The sequence below is a fragment of the Haliotis rubra genome, unplaced genomic scaffold, assembly GCF_003918875.1.
Source record: "Haliotis rubra isolate DU_JTF1 unplaced genomic scaffold, ASM391887v1 Scf10, whole genome shotgun sequence".
NCBI lineage: Eukaryota > Metazoa > Mollusca > Gastropoda > Lepetellida > Haliotidae > Haliotis > Haliotis rubra.
Genome location: NW_025764892.1, coordinates 4,103,914 through 4,120,836, shown reverse-complemented (window position 1 = coordinate 4,120,836; position 16,923 = coordinate 4,103,914). Strand labels below are relative to the sequence as shown.

General features: G+C 38.6%; 2 protein-coding genes across 2 annotated transcripts; one reads left to right on the top strand and one right to left on the bottom strand.

Annotated features, from left to right (window-relative positions):
• Nucleotides 1-3,658, bottom strand: LOC124264382 (NADH dehydrogenase [ubiquinone] 1 beta subcomplex subunit 7-like). Its single transcript, XM_046699158.1, has 3 exons — nt 3,459-3,658; nt 2,292-2,463; nt 1-482 (listed from the first exon to the last, which is right to left on the bottom strand). The coding sequence occupies exons 1-3, from the start codon at nt 3,568-3,570 to the stop codon at nt 383-385; spliced, it is 384 nt and encodes a 127-aa protein (XP_046555114.1). The 5' UTR covers nt 3,571-3,658; the 3' UTR covers nt 1-382.
• Nucleotides 3,659-3,836: 178 nt separating this feature from the next.
• On the top strand, nt 3,837-12,756 carry LOC124264291 (probable rRNA-processing protein EBP2). Its single transcript, XM_046699068.1, has 9 exons — nt 3,837-3,997; nt 8,382-8,465; nt 9,286-9,437; nt 10,362-10,485; nt 10,787-10,876; nt 11,431-11,506; nt 11,681-11,777; nt 12,130-12,268; nt 12,647-12,756. Exons 1-9 carry the CDS (start codon nt 3,947-3,949, stop codon nt 12,710-12,712), a joined length of 879 nt encoding a protein of 292 aa, XP_046555024.1. The 5' UTR covers nt 3,837-3,946; the 3' UTR covers nt 12,713-12,756.
• Nucleotides 12,757-16,923: the final 4,167 nt, after the last annotated feature.

Here is a 16,923-nt window from a genome sequence, read left to right as displayed (position 1 = left end):
TAAGCTGGGAATATTTACTGTTGGTAACGGACAAGCATGCACTCATGTTATTGTCGAGGCAAACAATTCTAAGGATGATGTTTGTACTCTTACAGACATTTAACATGCTTAATGGACACTTTTTCATTGTTTTCCCATTTATCTAACAATGAAGAGACCTCATGATGAACATGACACTAAAATCATCACAAATGCAGTCATAAGTTCAAAATAATATATTTAACAGCACTGAATGAAATCCAAAAACTACCCAGTTTCTCTGTGTCATGTCCACATATAACAACACCGAGTGCCTGGATCTGACAATCTACACACAGCCTCATGTATACACTTGGATATATCCTGTATGTACAGATTATAAAACAGGTGCCCCCTCCAAGCATCAATCTCCTAGTTCCTCTGCTGCATCTTTCTGTTGTATCCTCTTCTGTCTTTCCAACAATCGCTTTTCTCTCTCGTATTCCTTCATCCTCAAGACAAAACTGAAAAAACAATTTATCAATCATTATCAATCATAAAATACCAAATCAGATATCCAAATCCCTTGAGGCATTTTGTCATCACAAACCCTAAGTACAAATGAAAGTTTCATGTAGAATTCAGAACCATGTCCAAGATACGTTTTAGATTCAGATTTGTTTTTCAACTCAACTTGTTTCTATGAAACAGGCAATGTGAGTGAATCTTGTTATCCCCACGGCATGTAATGCGGGGGGATATAGTCATTGCCTCGTCCGTCTGTCCGTCCGTCTGTAATCATTTTGTTTCCGGAGCACAACTCAAAGACCATTAGATATTTTTCAACAAAAATTGGTAGATATGTCAAACATAACCTAAGGTGGTGCCTTTTGCTATTTACAGATTATGGTCATCTATATTTTTGTCGGTTTCCATGGAAACGTTTTGGACTTAGTCTTAAAGAGGGGTGGGCTTCGTTTCCGGAGCATAACTCAAAAAACCGTTCAAATATTTTTCAACAAGACTTGGTAGATATATCAAACAGAGCCTTAAGTGGTGCCTTTTGCTATTTGCAGATTTTTGGCATTTTTATTTTTCCTGGTTTCCATGGAAACGATTCGGAATTAGTCTCAAAAGGGAGGGGTGGGCTTTGTTTCCGGAGCACAACTCAAGAACCGTTAAATATTTTTCAACAAAACTTGGTAGATATATCAACCAGAACCTTAAATGGTGCCTTTTGCTATTTCCAGATTTTTGGCATTTTTATTTTCCCTAGTTTCCTGGAAACAAATCGAACTTAATCCCAAAAGGGAGGGGTGGGCTTCGTTTCCGGAGCACAACTCGAAAACTTCTTAATATCTTTCAGCAAAACTTGGCAGATATGTGAGGCAGATCCCAAAGTGGTGCCTTTTGCTATTTACAGATTTTTGTCTTTTTGTTTTTTCTAGGTTTACATGGAAACGATTTAGACTTAGTCTCAAAAGGGAGGGGTGGGTTTCGTTTCAAAAACTTCTTAATATCTTTCAGTAAAACTTGGCAGCTATGCGAGGCAGATCTTGAAGTGGTGCCTTTTGCTATTTGCAGATTTTTGTCATTTATGTTTTTCATCATTTCCATGGAAACGATTTGCACTTAGTGTAAACTCAAGCTGGACTTTAAGTTACTGTGAGATGATTTGTTCTTTCAAAGATGTGGGGGCCGGGGGGATATGTCATCTTGTGATGACTCTTGTTTTACATTGTGTAATATTCCAAGTTGACAGCATGAGCAAATATCTACACTACTGGGCAGTATTGCATGTAACCAGTCTTGATATGTGGAACCACTTAAATCTTTCTGATTTCGGTACTGGCGGCCCATTCCAAGGTTATCTGCCCATACTCATCTCTACAAATGCCAAACATGGTTCTTGAACACAATTTCAGTAGAATTTAGTGATATTACATGAACTAATATTAGCTGAGCTTACTAGACAACAGGATTTACTAGATTCTGGGTTTGGATTGGTGGCTTAAGTTGCAAACTGATGCATAACAATAAATATTATTATACACTGTGATACATTTTGCCAAGATCATGAAGTTTACATATGTAAAATATGTTATATTTGGGATAACTCTTTCTTAGTAAAGTACAGATTCAAGTACTTTTACACTAAGAAAGTGTAATCTCAAATAAAACATATGCTACGTTTGACCACTTTCTAAATGGCATTGTGTATTCACAAGGTTACATATGTCAACATACTTATTTGCATGGTTAATTGCAAACACTACCATCTCTTCTTTACATCTCATCTAATCAAAGGAGTTACACTTATGTGGGATACTTACTCCTGGTATTCACACTCCTCATACACATGCCTCTCATGGGAACACTTTGATAGAACAAATGGGAAGTTGCTGTCTCTGCATTTCATAAATGCCATGAAGTCGTCTACACAGTAATCCCGTTTTTCTAGGGGTATCCTGGCCTGATCTAACTCCTCCCTTGTTGCCTTGACAGCTGAAAAAAATATTATTTTCATGTAAATATTCAAACTTATCAATAAGTAAGATAAAATAAGATAGGATTGTACAAAACAACTGTTTGTGTAAGAGCGTGATGAGATATTTCCACCAACAATAGCAATAAATCGCTCAAAGTATGTGATGTATTAACAGCTATGTAGTAATATTGACCAAACTCTTACAGTCATCATGATTGTTTGGGGGCACAGAATCACCTAAATGTCAGCAGTCTGTGCCCAAAACCTTTTGGTTCTACTTGTCAAAACCTTGACAGCAATTTGGTGTTGATTTTGATGGGTTTTTTCTTTCTTTAGTATTGAGTTTACTACTGGTCAAAATTTAACTGAATTATAGTAGAGGCAGGATTTGGACTTCTGGCTAAAGCCATATTTACTTAATAACAACTGATTAACTGGGAAAAGGAACATATAATAGTATCAGAATCTATAAACAGTGAATTCTAGCAGGATGTGAATGACATTTTTCAAATTTATTAATAAACTATGGTTATCGGACAGTTAATGCCTTCAGCGCTAAAGATGATTGTGTGAGAACTATTGCGTACATTCATATCATCATTCAGTATGAGTACTGAGTGTTGATCTTTGTATTCAGTACATTTGTACTGCATTGGTCTAGTCCATCGGACATTTTTTAAAACAATAAGTTCATAATTTTCAAAAATAATTCTGCATAAGATACTGTTTCATGTGACTTGTTTTCATCTATCCATATCATGCTTGTCACATAAGACATATGGTCAGCCATATATCATCATGATCATATGTCAAAGTTACAATAATCAAGGTGTTGCACGTTTGCATTATACGATGACATGCATTAGCAAAGTCTGACTGGGGGGCACCAGATCCCCGACTCTTACGACAAGTATGGATTGATGAAGAGCAAATCTAACCAGGGTTATTTGCCACCCGATAACTCCAATAAACATTATCACTAAGTTATTAGATGCAATGAACAAACACTCACTTCTTTCTTTCCGTCCGTTTTCAAAGCCCAAAAGGGGATCAAATGATGGAGGTTTGTTGATGTTAGGAGCCGTGTCTGGGTGCGAAACATATGCATACATCATGTTCCCCATTTTTCATGGAAATAATGTTCTCAATATCTAACCCCTAGCTGTGTCCTCAAAACTCTCTGGCGAAGGGCGAGACTTCAGTCGAACTCTCGCAATCAGCGAGACTTCAAAGTGATGTCCTATAAGTAACTGTAACCGTGGCAAACTGTCCCTTCACAAAAATAGAAACCTAACTATATATTTAGTTGTAATGGATAAAATAACGACAAGTAAAACACACAAATAGATACATATTGACAGAGGCGCGACAATTGAGTATTTAGTTAGGACATTATCTGAGAGTTGTATTTCCGCTTCCTGTGTTTTTCTCTTGCACGTGTTTTATGTTTTCCTAGACGGTGTTCTCCTATAGAGGGTTTGTACGAATACGACCGCCGTCATGTCAGATTCAGACTCTTCAGATTATGAGAGCATGGACACTGATGAAGAGGTAAATCAAGTATTTTATATTTGCATCTCTCTTGGATATTGGCCAGTTGGGTACCGAATGGATTTTCTTGGGTTTTCATTTTCTAAGCCGTACATAAGACCCCATCTTCAAAGGCTCAGTGCATGAACTCCACTGTTTCGATCAACGGCTAGCTGGTAGGCCAGTAGCATTCGTCTACGAGGCAATGTACGAACGACGGACTATCTAAACATTATTGGTGAGGTGGGCTTTGCATTTATGGTACTGTTAAATGGCTTTCATTTACTGACATGTAAACACACACCATAAAATTACAAATAAAGAAAACCAAGTTTGCAGAATGCCCAATATTATCAACATTATTGGCATTACCCAGTGGCTACCTTTTATAATGAATTTAAAGGGGCAGAATATGTCAACTGTTTTAACGCATTGTTTACAAACAATAGCTAATAGCTCCCAAGCTTATTCTGGCCTGGTCGGCTTTTCTCTCATGAGAAACGTTTCTGCTCCAGTGATCACACTCTTATATAGGTTTAGTAAATTTTTTTGTTTAAAAAATGAATGCACAGTGATCCCTTGCAATAATGCTCTTCGCGATACCGCAGTTAAACCGTGGGGTAATCCAAGTCCGCAGTCTAGACTACCAGTTGTCCAACTTCCATTTTTGTGGAAGCCGCGGTGGCTGAGCGGTCAAGGCATCTGACTTTGTGTGCTGGCGATTAGGTGCCTGACTCTGAGGGTGTGGGTTCGAATCCCGGATGGGACACAAAAACACCCCCAAAAAGTACTAGAATCTGTACTTTACTGAGAAAGTGTAATCCCAAATATAACATATGTTACATTTGACCACTTTCTAAAATGGCATTGTATATTTCATAAAAACATTGCCCAGCAATCACACATTTTCATATCATCGAAAATACAAATCAGCTGTTGAGCTCAGGTTAATCATGTTGTAAACTAGAGAAATTCAGTGCGGATTGAAATGAACAGTGTTCATCGTACATATCAGGGGTTCGTCAGATGCTTAAAACATACCTGGTTTACTTGAATAATCAGACAAACAGCAGAACATAGTTATCACTTATAAATGACAGCTTTATCATAAAGACATGCCATCAGCTGAGTACTTACGAATATGGTGCAGGTAAACACTGCCATCCGAAAACATAAGATGTCAGAAAACACATAATAAATTGATTTCATATTATTTGATGATATTTACTCCCATTTTCATTCATTAAAACTGTTTACAGTAACATCAGAGAAAATGTGGGTGACATGGCATCACCTCATCCTAAATGCGTACAACATCTGCTTACCATGTTCATGAGGGTCTGTTTTTCATGCCAACCGCGGAAGCTCCAATTTCACATTATTCCCAGCAATCACAAACTGATTACCACCTCGTCATCCATGGACCCTTAGACCCACGTTATTTACTCACAGAAGTCATATCTGACAATTAATTGCCAACATTTTGCTTTTACTATCAAAGTGGCGCATACCGCAGGAAGTCAACGGTGACTTGTCAAACTGTTCCATACATAAAATGTATTCAGTCACGTATCCCAAACTGCTGAGCCTATGTTAAGTATTATGTTAAATATATTCATAGAAAACATAGATTATACTAATACGATAGCAATATGTATTATCTCTGTTAAAATATCTGCGTATGATATATATTAGTCAGATAATGGAATAGAAATTCTTTGATATAATATTTTCGGATTGTTTTAACTGAATCACTGGTACATTGGACCAAAACATGTGTACACAGCTGATTGCTATTTCCAGCTTAGTTGAATAACAGGTGGCATAACAGGAATGACAATTGAATTATCATGTCTAGTGATGCAGGTTGATTGCAAGTTTGCTGTACAGATATCTATTTTCATTTACAAAGTTTGTTTTTTTTCACCTCGGACGATACAATATAGTTAAGATTGGGCACAATACATGAAATAGCAGTTCTGTTATGTCCATGGAATATACGATTTTACTTGGCCTTTATTCCTTGTTATGTATAAGTTAATATAACGTGGTGTCTCAAAATGTAGGGGGTCATCCATGGACGTCAAGACCCGTATTATAGTGAGGGATGACTGTACTTTTTCGGAAGTAAGAACAGAGTGAGTAAGTGAGTTTAGTTTTACGCCACACTCAGCAATATTCCAGCTATATGGCAGCGGTAAGTAAGAACAGATAATGTATGCCTTTCAGTGTGCTTTGTGTATAGCATATTTATATAGGTATGCTTCTACAACTGTGACCACACAGCTTTATGACAATATAGCTGTGCTTTTCAGCATGATCAATTGACTCTTGCTAGGTTTCCATTGGGTTTTGATGGCAGCAAATGGAGATAGATAAGCAAATGAGAATAGTTTTCCACAATTAATGGATATTTTATCAACATGCTAAAGGGGCGGTGGGGTAGCCTAGTGGTTAAAGCTTTCGCTCGTCACGCCGAAGACCAGGGTTCGATTCCCCACATGGGTACATAGTGTGAAGCCCATTTCTGGTGTCCCCTGTCATGATATTGCTGGAATATTGCTAAAAGAGGCGTAAAACCATATTCACTCACTCAACATGCTCAATGAAAAGTAAGCACCCATTTATCTAAATGTTCGGATTTATTGAAAAACATTTGCAATTTCATGTTTGAACTCCAGTAAGAGAGACTAGCTTCATATGACTGAGGCAGTTACAGTAGAGGAAAACATTATTGTGACACACAAACAACTATCAGAATCAGTGTTGAACTTTCACTGCTGCAAAGGAAATGTTTTTACATGAAGAGACAAATATTTCAAGGTATGGAAACAATTTATAACAACATGCTAGGACGTCAGCATATGCAGATAAGCCAAAACACAAGAAGGTGTTCACATTAAGTTCACACAGACTGTAGCGAGAGTGTCCACCGTGTGCTTTGATGCAGGCCGGTCATGTCCTCGCCTCACTGAGGCCACTAAGTGTCAATGAATGTTTTGATCAAGATACTGCTTTGCAACTTGAGCAGCCACCGTCTATATAACTTGATCGTTTTGCCAAAAACATCACCATAGGTGATTCTCTAGGTGTTAAATCAACGGGCAATGTCTGTGTGGTACCAGACTGTACCATGCCTATGGCCCTGTCATATTCCCTGAGGATTAGATAAACACTTGCCTCTAGTACAATCACTCTGGCAAGTGCCTTTTTGTAGTGAGTGAGTGGGTTTAGTTTTACCCCGCACTCAGCAATATTCCAGCTATATGGCGGTGGTCTGTTGACATGTGTCATCCAAGTTAGCGAGCCTTACCACCCGATCCTGTTAGTCGCCTCTTACGACAAGCATGGGTTACTGAAGATCAATAGTCTAACCCCGACCTTCACGGGTATCTTTTTGTAACTAATACTCAAGAGATACACACAAGCTTTCTCTTTATATGCCTTCATGAAAAGGATACGGAAGCCAGTTATTCTGTACAGCACTTTTATTATCTGCCTCGCTGTGTGGAGCTCCATTGTTTTGGTTTAGGAAATGAACTTTGTATGAACTGAAGTTGTGACAACAAAAAAGGCTGCAGTTGCTGATGTAGAGATTATTACACGAGCAAGTATGTCATACGACTTATACAAAACAAGTGTGAAATTTTGCTCGCTCTCGCTCGGGCAATGTATAAGACATATGACACACTTGCTCGAGTGCAATAATTTCTTTATTATCCATTTCATTCATGTATGTGTATGCAGTAAAACATGGTAAGCAAGTGTGACAGCCCTCTTCATTGATGTCACATTCAATTGTTGAATGATGTAACAGATGACGAAATACAGAAACAATGGTTGCTAGGCAAAAATTATTTGTGTAAATGTGCACATATTATATATATATGACACTGGTTTTGTTTCACCATATGGGTAATAAACTGAATTATTACAAACGAGGGCGAAAATATCAGGGTTCATATTTTTTAACAAGATGCCCTAGGGCAAAATATCACTTTGTCATGGTGATGTGACGTCATGAACAATGCTATGACGTCACGTTTCTTCTGTGATGTTGCATTCTGCATGCAGCAACAGCAGGTAGCCAGCCTAGGTTTGAAAGCAGATTTGGATTTAATTTCCTCAATTATGACGACTTCGGTAATGTACAGAACATTATATTCGTGCCCATTTCATACTATGTTTATGACACTCATGCCTGAATATCGGTATATGCCTCGCTTTAACTCGGGAAATACCAACATTTATGCAATCATGTTGTAAACATAGTATGACATGGTCACTCATATAATATCCTCTATATATTAAGGTGATCTTTTAATATGTTACATTGGAGAGTTATCTCCCTTAGATCATTTAACCCTTTGTCCAGTCTGTTACATATATCTCCTCACCTTTTCAGCTCCAGGCAGCTTTTGCCAGCGGTAAACTAAAACCAGGCTTAAATGTGGTTGCAGAACAGCCAAAAACATTCATCAAGGACACAGTGAGTAATATATTCTTTCTAAGATTCTTGATTTCAAGCTTATACCAGTAAGTTGTCTCAAAAAAGAGAAGTTTGTTTGAATTTCTGATTTAAGATTTTGCATTTGTATTGTGTTACTTTGAGTTTTCCCCCAAATCTGACTGTGTGATGTGCGAATACTGACATTAAAATCAGTGTTACAACCATTTATCTGATGTGCTTAGTGAGTTTCTTCCTTCTATTATGGGCAATCTGGCCTTTTCTGTTGTAGTGTCCAATTAATTGGATATTGCAGGCAGTGTTTTTACTAAACTCCATTCTTTTATAGGAAGACTGCCTCCGTGGTGTAGTGGTTAGAGCGTCGGCCCTGAGAGCCGAAGGTCGCGGGTTCGATCCCCGACCGCGTCATACCAGAAGACGTTAAAATATGGTACTTGTTGGTCCCTGCCTGGCGCTCGGCATTAATGGGTACAACAAGGACTGGTCGGCTCGGAGTCAGTATAATGTGTCTGAGTGGGATATTCATGATTCACTGCGGCATGGTATCTCAGTGGGCTAGCACTATAAAACCAGCTTCAGTCTGGGCTAGTACAAGCAGCCGCACATACACATACACACGCATGCACGTCGTCATATGAGCGATATATTCTCAAGCACGATGTAAAACCCAATTTCACCTCACCTCACCTTTTATAGGAAATATCAATGAACAAATTGCTATTTTGGTTTCATTTCAGAAGTGACATGAAAACCTCCATTTCTCTTAACCACATTGTTTCTCTTGCAGATTGAGCTTCAAATCTTACATGAAAACAATAAACATCTTTCTGTTGAATTATAGGAGGGCATGGAGACAAAGCTACATGCTTTCCAACAAAATCTGGACTGGATAGAAAGACTAGACTTGACAAATGAACCAGCTCCCCCTCCACCAGGAACAGACTTTGTCGGCGAAGATGATGTAAATGACGACTTTAGGAGGGAAATGAAATTGTAATTTTCAATTATTGTCATTTAATTTCTGATTTGTTTGGTTTCCGTCTTAGTTTAACAGAATCATGTTTCTTTACTGCATCTGTCTTGTGACAAACAATGCTTCAAAACAACTCTTCTATTAGTTCTAATGACTTTAAATTAGACTGTAAACAACCATGAGTATATTTGGTGGTAACATGTGCATTTAGCATCCCACACTCTGGTGTGGATTTCAAACATTGTCAAAAATATTTGATGATAAAACATATATTTCAGAACAAAATATCTTGAAAAAACTGACCTGCTGAAAGGTCATTAGCATGAGGCTGGCTGGATTGTATGTATGCATGCATGAGACTTATACAGTCTAGAGTCAGTAGTTACTTATTTGAATGTTAACAGTAAACCTTCCACAGATGTTTCTGGAGAGAGTGAAAAAGGTTTGACTGAATCATTACAAGATATCAAAATAGTAGACTGCATAATATATATAACAGATGTATCTAGTGAGGTAAAAAATAAACACAAAATACAGAGTGTTAGCTGCTGACTGAAATTGTCACCTGCATCATTGAAATTGTCACCTGCATTATGCTGAAAGCTTTGAAGCATGCCTGGGGGTGGTGGGGTAGCCTAGTGGTTAAAGCGTTCGCTGAAGACCCGGGTTCGATTCCCCACATGGGTACAATGGGTGAAACCCATTTCTGGTGTCCCCCGCTGTGATATTGCTGGAATATTGCTAAAAGCGGCGGAAAATCAAACTCAAACTCGAAGCATGCCTAATGATATGACATCAGTAAGGTTCTTGGAAATCCAGTGAAGTGTGCCACATGTCGCCAGTTTGAGACTCTTCTTGTTGTGTGTCCTCTGGACTTGAAACTAGAAAGACCTGAAACAAGCAAGGGCAAGGTAGATCTCTGCATCTTCATTTATCCATTGCAGTTACTGCCAGGCTCAGGCATCGGTTGTGAAAGGTATGGCCAAGCTTCATGATTTGGGAGTGCCCACCAAGAGACCGGAGGACTATTTCGCTCAGATGGCCAAGTCAGATGACCACATGAAGAAGGTATGTATTGTATCTCAAGGGTGCGCCTATAACCTCTGCATCTCCAGTTTGTAAACCTACAATGACCCCTTGATACATTTGCCTGGTTCTTGCAACCTCAGATTACCTGCCCTTGATTTTCATTCGCCAGATAGTTTAGCTAATAATAGCTATGCTACTCAGTCTAATGGACAAGTAAACAATCCAGCTACAAAACCGCCTCAACAACATGGTGAACAATCTATTTTCTTGGCAAATGGACGGGCCTACAATAAATCATGTATTTGGAAACCCATGATGTAGTGTTTTTGTGTTTCACCAGGTCCGAGAAAAACTGCTTGAGAAGCAGATTGGTATGGAACGATCTGAGAAAGCAAAGAAAATGAGGGATCTCAGGAAGTATGGTAAAAAGGTAAGCAGAAGAAGCACGGAGGATATGATTACTTCCGTTTTTAGCTCAGCAGACTAAAAGTCGATTTAGCTGACATCCATGTTTGTTCTCAAAATCCATCTTTGTTTCAGTTGACCTCTGCTATTGTCAAAATTCTATTTTCTAATTATTATGAAATTATTCATTTAATTTTAGAGTATTTAGCAGGACATATTTCATCTTCATCAATGCTCACATTTTGTACATAAGTGTCAGTGTTTTTTATATATTTTAAACTGTTAACTGAACTGTAAATGTAACCAGAAGAGCTGCAGTGTCACTATTTCACTATTTTTCTAAATATTGAGACTTAATACTTTACAACCTATTTTTTTAATATGTCAATGTAAACAATTGATCCCTCGAAAAACCTTACTTGTTGATTAAGTTTATAAAATGAACAGGATATGCCTTATATACTCATTGTCTCTGCTGCTCTCCCTGGCTCTAAGGTTAATTATACCAAACAGACACCTAATGTACTTAGATTTTGTATCACATAATGCCCAATTCACTGACTCACATCCTCTCTCTAGGTGCAAACAGAGGTTCTGCTACAGCGACAGAAAGAGAAGCGAGAGATGCTACAATCTGTTAAAAAATACAGGAAAGGTAAGTTCGCTGAAACTCACTCACTCACAGTGTCTTAGCATCCAGTATTACTGCGTATATCATGGTTTGATGAAACCTGCTTGAAAATAACCCAAATTTGTTACTATGAGTTTCATTACAGTACTGTAATTACTGTCTGGAGACTAGCACTGTATGACCATTTGTACTATGCAGGTCAGTTGAACAAACTAGACTTCCTGGATGATGTGGAGAAGGCTGAAGGGAAGAGGAAGCAGCCAACATTACAGAACTTGGACAAGAAGAGGAATCAGTATGCATCTTTTATAACAACTCCAACTATATATAAGAGAGTAAAGTTTGGTGGTTAAAAAGGCATGCAATATCATGGTATATGTATTATGAATATTTCAGATTTCTGAGGCACTGATATAGTGTGGTATATGTGCAGTGCACTAAGAATGGTCAATCTCCATTCAGTTATGATCAGTATCCTTGGAAATCAACGACCTGACACGCCAGGGGAGGTAACTTTGAAAGAAATTTTGCCTAATGTTTTTCTTGGGCCCAAATAGGACTCTTATTTGCCCACATCGCCCTAAAACTGTATAACAAACTTGCATAATGTTTTCTCAAATAGGGTCTAACTTCCTTTTCTTTCTCAGACCAAACAAAAAACGCCAGTTCAAGAACAATAAGTTTGGATTTGGAGGTCAGAAGAAGAGGTCGAAGTACAACACTAAGGACAGTGCAGCTGATGTATCTGAGTTTGCTGGAGCAAAACAAAGTGGAAAGTACGGAAAGGTAGGTCACAAACAGGATAATGCTTTTCTGATTACGTTTCGTCTTCTCAGTATGGCTGTGAGACTGGGTTTCGTTCTACAGGCCATGTTAGCACTGCCCAGAATATGGGAGTAGAGATAGTCAGTCAGAGCACAAAAATCTCCTTGTGGAAGGAGGCCGTTGTCTGGCTGGATTGTATTTCAAAACTGAGGTATAACAGCTTGGAAATGTGTTACATATACTTCGGTTTGTGGTAGAACTTCTAAAAGAAGGCACCTAGTTTAATGACAGTTAACCAGTCTGATGAAGGACATGGTTGTAATTGTAGCGTATACATTTATAATGGCTGAGTATGAAGAACATAATGAACTATACAGATCGTTTTTACCTCTTTTTCAGAAGCCAAAGAAAAGTGGGAGACCAGGGAAGTCCAAGAGGATGAAAATGAAGAACCGAAAGAGATAGCTTCTGTATACCTGTCATATTTTGTAAATAAATGTGTATTCATAGTCATTAAGTTTGTTATTCTCAAGTCTGGTTTGATGTTTGACACTCAGCAGTATTCAAGCTAAATGATGGCAGCCAGTAAATATTTGAGAACTTGTCTGGAAACACTACCAACCCAATCACCAAAGTTGTATGGGACCAATTCTAACATGGAATCAAAACGGGGTCATTTGAAATAGTTCTTTGATTGTAATTTAAACTGGCTATGTGTACATGATCAGATTAATTGAAAAATTGAAGAAAAAAATTATTTGCTAAACATCACAAAACGAACAAGATTGGGTGGTCAGACTTGCTGACTTGGTTGACACTATCATATACTAGGCACATAAAGAAACTGCATACAAAAATTTAAAATCTAAATTTATCAAACCTGTGTAGACACATAAGGATTTAAACTGAGAGATTAGTGACATGTATCCAACATGCATGCATGTGCCACGTTCCGTGATGGCAGTGAGTTCGTCCTTGAGACGTGCAATACATTGTTGCACATGCATTCCGGGAAAGAGAAACAGAGCAAATGAATGCCACACAATACTGTCACTTTGGAAAGCTCAACCCCTGCCCTTGTGATCGTTCAAAAAATTGAACGGCTATTGAAACGCATAGCATGCCAAGGCTCACGTCTGCACAACATCATGAGGCCATTGGGATGGTCCGTTGGGGAATGTCTCAACGACAAGTGGCTGCACATTTCCACTGCCACCGGGAACACCATTTCTGCACTGGTGAGACGCTACCAGAACACAAATGACTTCATCGATCAGCCACGTTCTGGACGTCCACGTGTAACAACGCCAAGACAGGACAGATCGATAAGGGTGACCCATCTTCGCCACAGGTTTCAGACTGCAGTGAGGACTGCCCGAACCATCCCAGGACTTCGCCGTATCCACCCCAACACAGTTCGACAACTTCGCCGAATGTGGTGCCGAAATCATGTCCACAGACCCTTGTTTTGGTGGAGAAATGTTGTTTTTACAGATGAGTCGAGGTTTAACATTTCCCATAGTGATGGACGTCAACGTGCCTATAGATGTGTTGGAGAACGTTATGCACAGGCCTGTGTCTTGGAGAGGAATCGCTTTGGTGGTGGTTCCGTGATGATTTGGGGTGGAATAAGAGCACGCCAAAGAACTCCTTTGGTGATTGTTCAGGGCAACTTAACTGGTTTGTGGGCTGCAGGGATCAGATTCTTCGACCTGTGGCAATTCCTTTTCTGCAAAAGGTTAACATTCCACCAGGACAATGCCCGCCCTCATACGGCAAGGGTTGCTATGGATTTCTTGCAACACCACAACGTTGATTTACTGCCTTGGCCTGCAAATTCACCGGACCTCTCCCCGATAGCGCATGTTTGGGATGAGATGGATCGACGTCTTTGCCGTCTTCCTCATCCGCCAGATAACGTCCTTGACCTCGCAACAGAACTTGAGAGAATCTGGCGTGACATCCCACAAGCCTTCCTTGCACATTTGATAGGCTCTATGCGTCGTCGATGCACTGCTGTTCTCAATGCCGATGGTGGACATACCGTTATTGAGCTTGTGACATGGTCGTTTGACCCCTGTCCCGCTTGTGGGCTCGTGACGTCATTGTGATTGACTTTTCAATTGAAATTCTCCCGACTTGTTATGGTCTCATGATTCCTCCATTAAAGTTTATATGTACCTTTGACATTGTTATCGTACTTATCAACTGGGATAATATTTTGACAATGCACAGTTTCTTTATGTGGCTAGTATAGTATCCCAATTGCATAGATCGATGCTCATGCTGTTGATCACTGGATTGTCTGGTCTAGACTTGATTATTTACAGACCACCGCCATATACCTGAAATATTACTGATATCTATAAATGCTCGACCCGATGGGGTGTGCTACATGTCAATCTATGCTAGTATCACTGGATTATCTGGTCCAGACTCGATTACTAGTATTTACAGACCACCCACCATATACCGGATATATTACTGATATATATAAATGCTCGACCCAATGCGGTGTGCTACATGTCAGTCTATGCTAGCATCAGTGAAAAGTAACAGGGAGTTAAACTGTTGGTCTTATCACTATATTTATACAAGGAAAGTTCAATTTCAAAGAATTATTGTGGGTCAGAAAGAGTCTCCACATGGGGTGAGGTGAAATTGGGTTTCATGTTGCGTTCATGATAATTGCATTTATTCAGCAATGTGAATGCAAATACATGTAAATGTGTTTCTGCTCAAATAGCCTGAACTAAAGTACTGTTGGAAATAGAAAAAAACTTTTTTCACATATATATCTACAATTATGCAGCTAATATGTGAAAGTGTGCAATATCTGTTAAACTTAGTTCGGCCTAACTACAGTCTCAGTGGTAGAGAGATAGGAAACGTAAAAGAAAGACTTTACTGAGGAGAGATTAGTGCAGAAATGAGCATTGTGGATTTTTTCCAAGTCCAAAGCGACTTATTTGGAACAGACCATGGCTTTATGCAAATTATAGTGCGATGATGTTGTATTACAAATTAAAGGACACTTTAATGGACACTGGACACTTAAATACCCATTTTGAAATTAGACTTACCTTCATTATAAACGATGGCTGACATAAAAAAATAATTAAAAAATAAATAATCGGTAGGAGGGGTCATCTCAAAAGCAAAACGGGGGTCATAAACGGCGTTTGAGGTCGGGCTGGGGGATAGATATATCAGCTAAGATAAGAATGATAATCCTTTAGGGGAATGAAACTGGGTAAGTAAATGGTATGTCATAATTTACAAATAATATCCAGTCCTGTCAATCTTCGGGTGGTGATGCAACATATATATTTTGAGACATTTAATATGATGGCTGATTTAAGATTTTCTGTGGGTATCATACTCTTTTACATATCTCAACTTGGAAATTTTACTATAAAATACCTTTGAGATGACCCCTTGTGCCGACAGGCAGCACATGCATTCCATGCCAGGGAGTCGACGGTCCGTTGTCACACCTGGATGAGCTACCTAATTGCCATCTATAGTCTGATCTATTGTTTTCAACAGCTATTCGGGGGATTTTTTAAGTTTTGTGCGATTTTACGAGTAAACATGCTTTTCTGGATATCCTATTACGCATCCCACTGAGTACTCAGTTAGGCCGATGTGGGTTATTTTCAAGATATGCTATTTGCAGTTGTGTATATTTTAGGGGTACAGAGTAACAGTCTAAAAACATTTTTTTTTTACATATATATTTCCGACAGTACTTTAACACCTTTTCTCCATTGTTTGTTTATTTGTACAGTGTTCACCCACTCCACAGTTTGCCATGTACATAGTTTGCCATGTACATCAGACACAGTATACCAACTCTTAGCCATCCAGCCATTGTTTTATCCCAATATTGCCGAGTGCCTGGCACAGAACCAACAAGTACCATCTTTAGGCCAGACCAATTTTATTTCTTGTTTTACGGATCCGCCTGTCGTATTTTTCAAGAATAAGAAAAAAAAATAATAAATTTTCCCCGCTCAAAAAATAAAATCCTGATGTTTTTCTTGGCCAAAATGTAAACTTACACAAAAAGGATTTTTTTACATTGTTTTTTGCCCCATACACATTTCATAAATTGCCAAAAGTAAAATACTTTGAGTATTTAGAAGGAATATTACTTTTACTGGTAATTTTATTTTTATTTTTTTCCCTCCTGCCTTTCGGTTTTCTGAGGACAAAAATCTATAAAACAAGAAATATAATTGGTCTGGCCTTATGGACAAATATTTTAGATAACAATTTCTTTTGTCTTGTGAGTGCAACATGTTAATACAGATAGTTGTACCATGTCAAGCAGGAAACCAAATGTACTGTTGTCAAGCAGGAAATATTTGCTGCTTGACAACGGCACTACAATCTGTATTAAAATGTTGCACTAACAAAAGAAAAGAAGTTGTTATCTATAAAGTTTGTCTATATTGAACTTCCCAACTTGATACTCTGATGATACTCAAAGTAGTACCATCTTGTTTACAGGTCACTGTGAAACTGATGTTATGTTGCTAACTGTGGCATTAAACCATGTTCACTTCCTTGTGATACTCGATACTTGTGAAATTGATGCTGGGAAACACCACCACACTATATCTAAAGTACAGTACAAGGAACCCTTAAGCCATACCAACATTTCAGAGGTG

Coding starts and splice junctions, on each gene's coding strand:
- LOC124264291 (XM_046699068.1), top strand. CDS start 3,947: ATGTCAGATTCAGACTCTTCAGATTATGAGAGCATGGACACTGATGAA. Junction 9,438..10,361: donor TTTAGGAGGGAAATGAAATT/GTAATTTTCAAT, acceptor TATCCATTGCAG/TTACTGCCAGGCTCAGGCAT. Junction 12,269..12,646: donor AAAGTGGAAAGTACGGAAAG/GTAGGTCACAAA, acceptor CCTCTTTTTCAG/AAGCCAAAGAAAAGTGGGAG.
- LOC124264382 (XM_046699158.1), bottom strand. CDS start 3,570: ATGGGGAACATGATGTATGCATATGTTTCGCACCCAGACACGGCTCCT. Junction 2,464..3,458: donor AAACGGACGGAAAGAAAGAA/GTGAGTGTTTGT, acceptor TATTTTTTTCAG/CTGTCAAGGCAACAAGGGAG. Junction 483..2,291: donor GAGGAGTGTGAATACCAGGA/GTAAGTATCCCA, acceptor TTGTTTTTTCAG/TTTTGTCTTGAGGATGAAGG.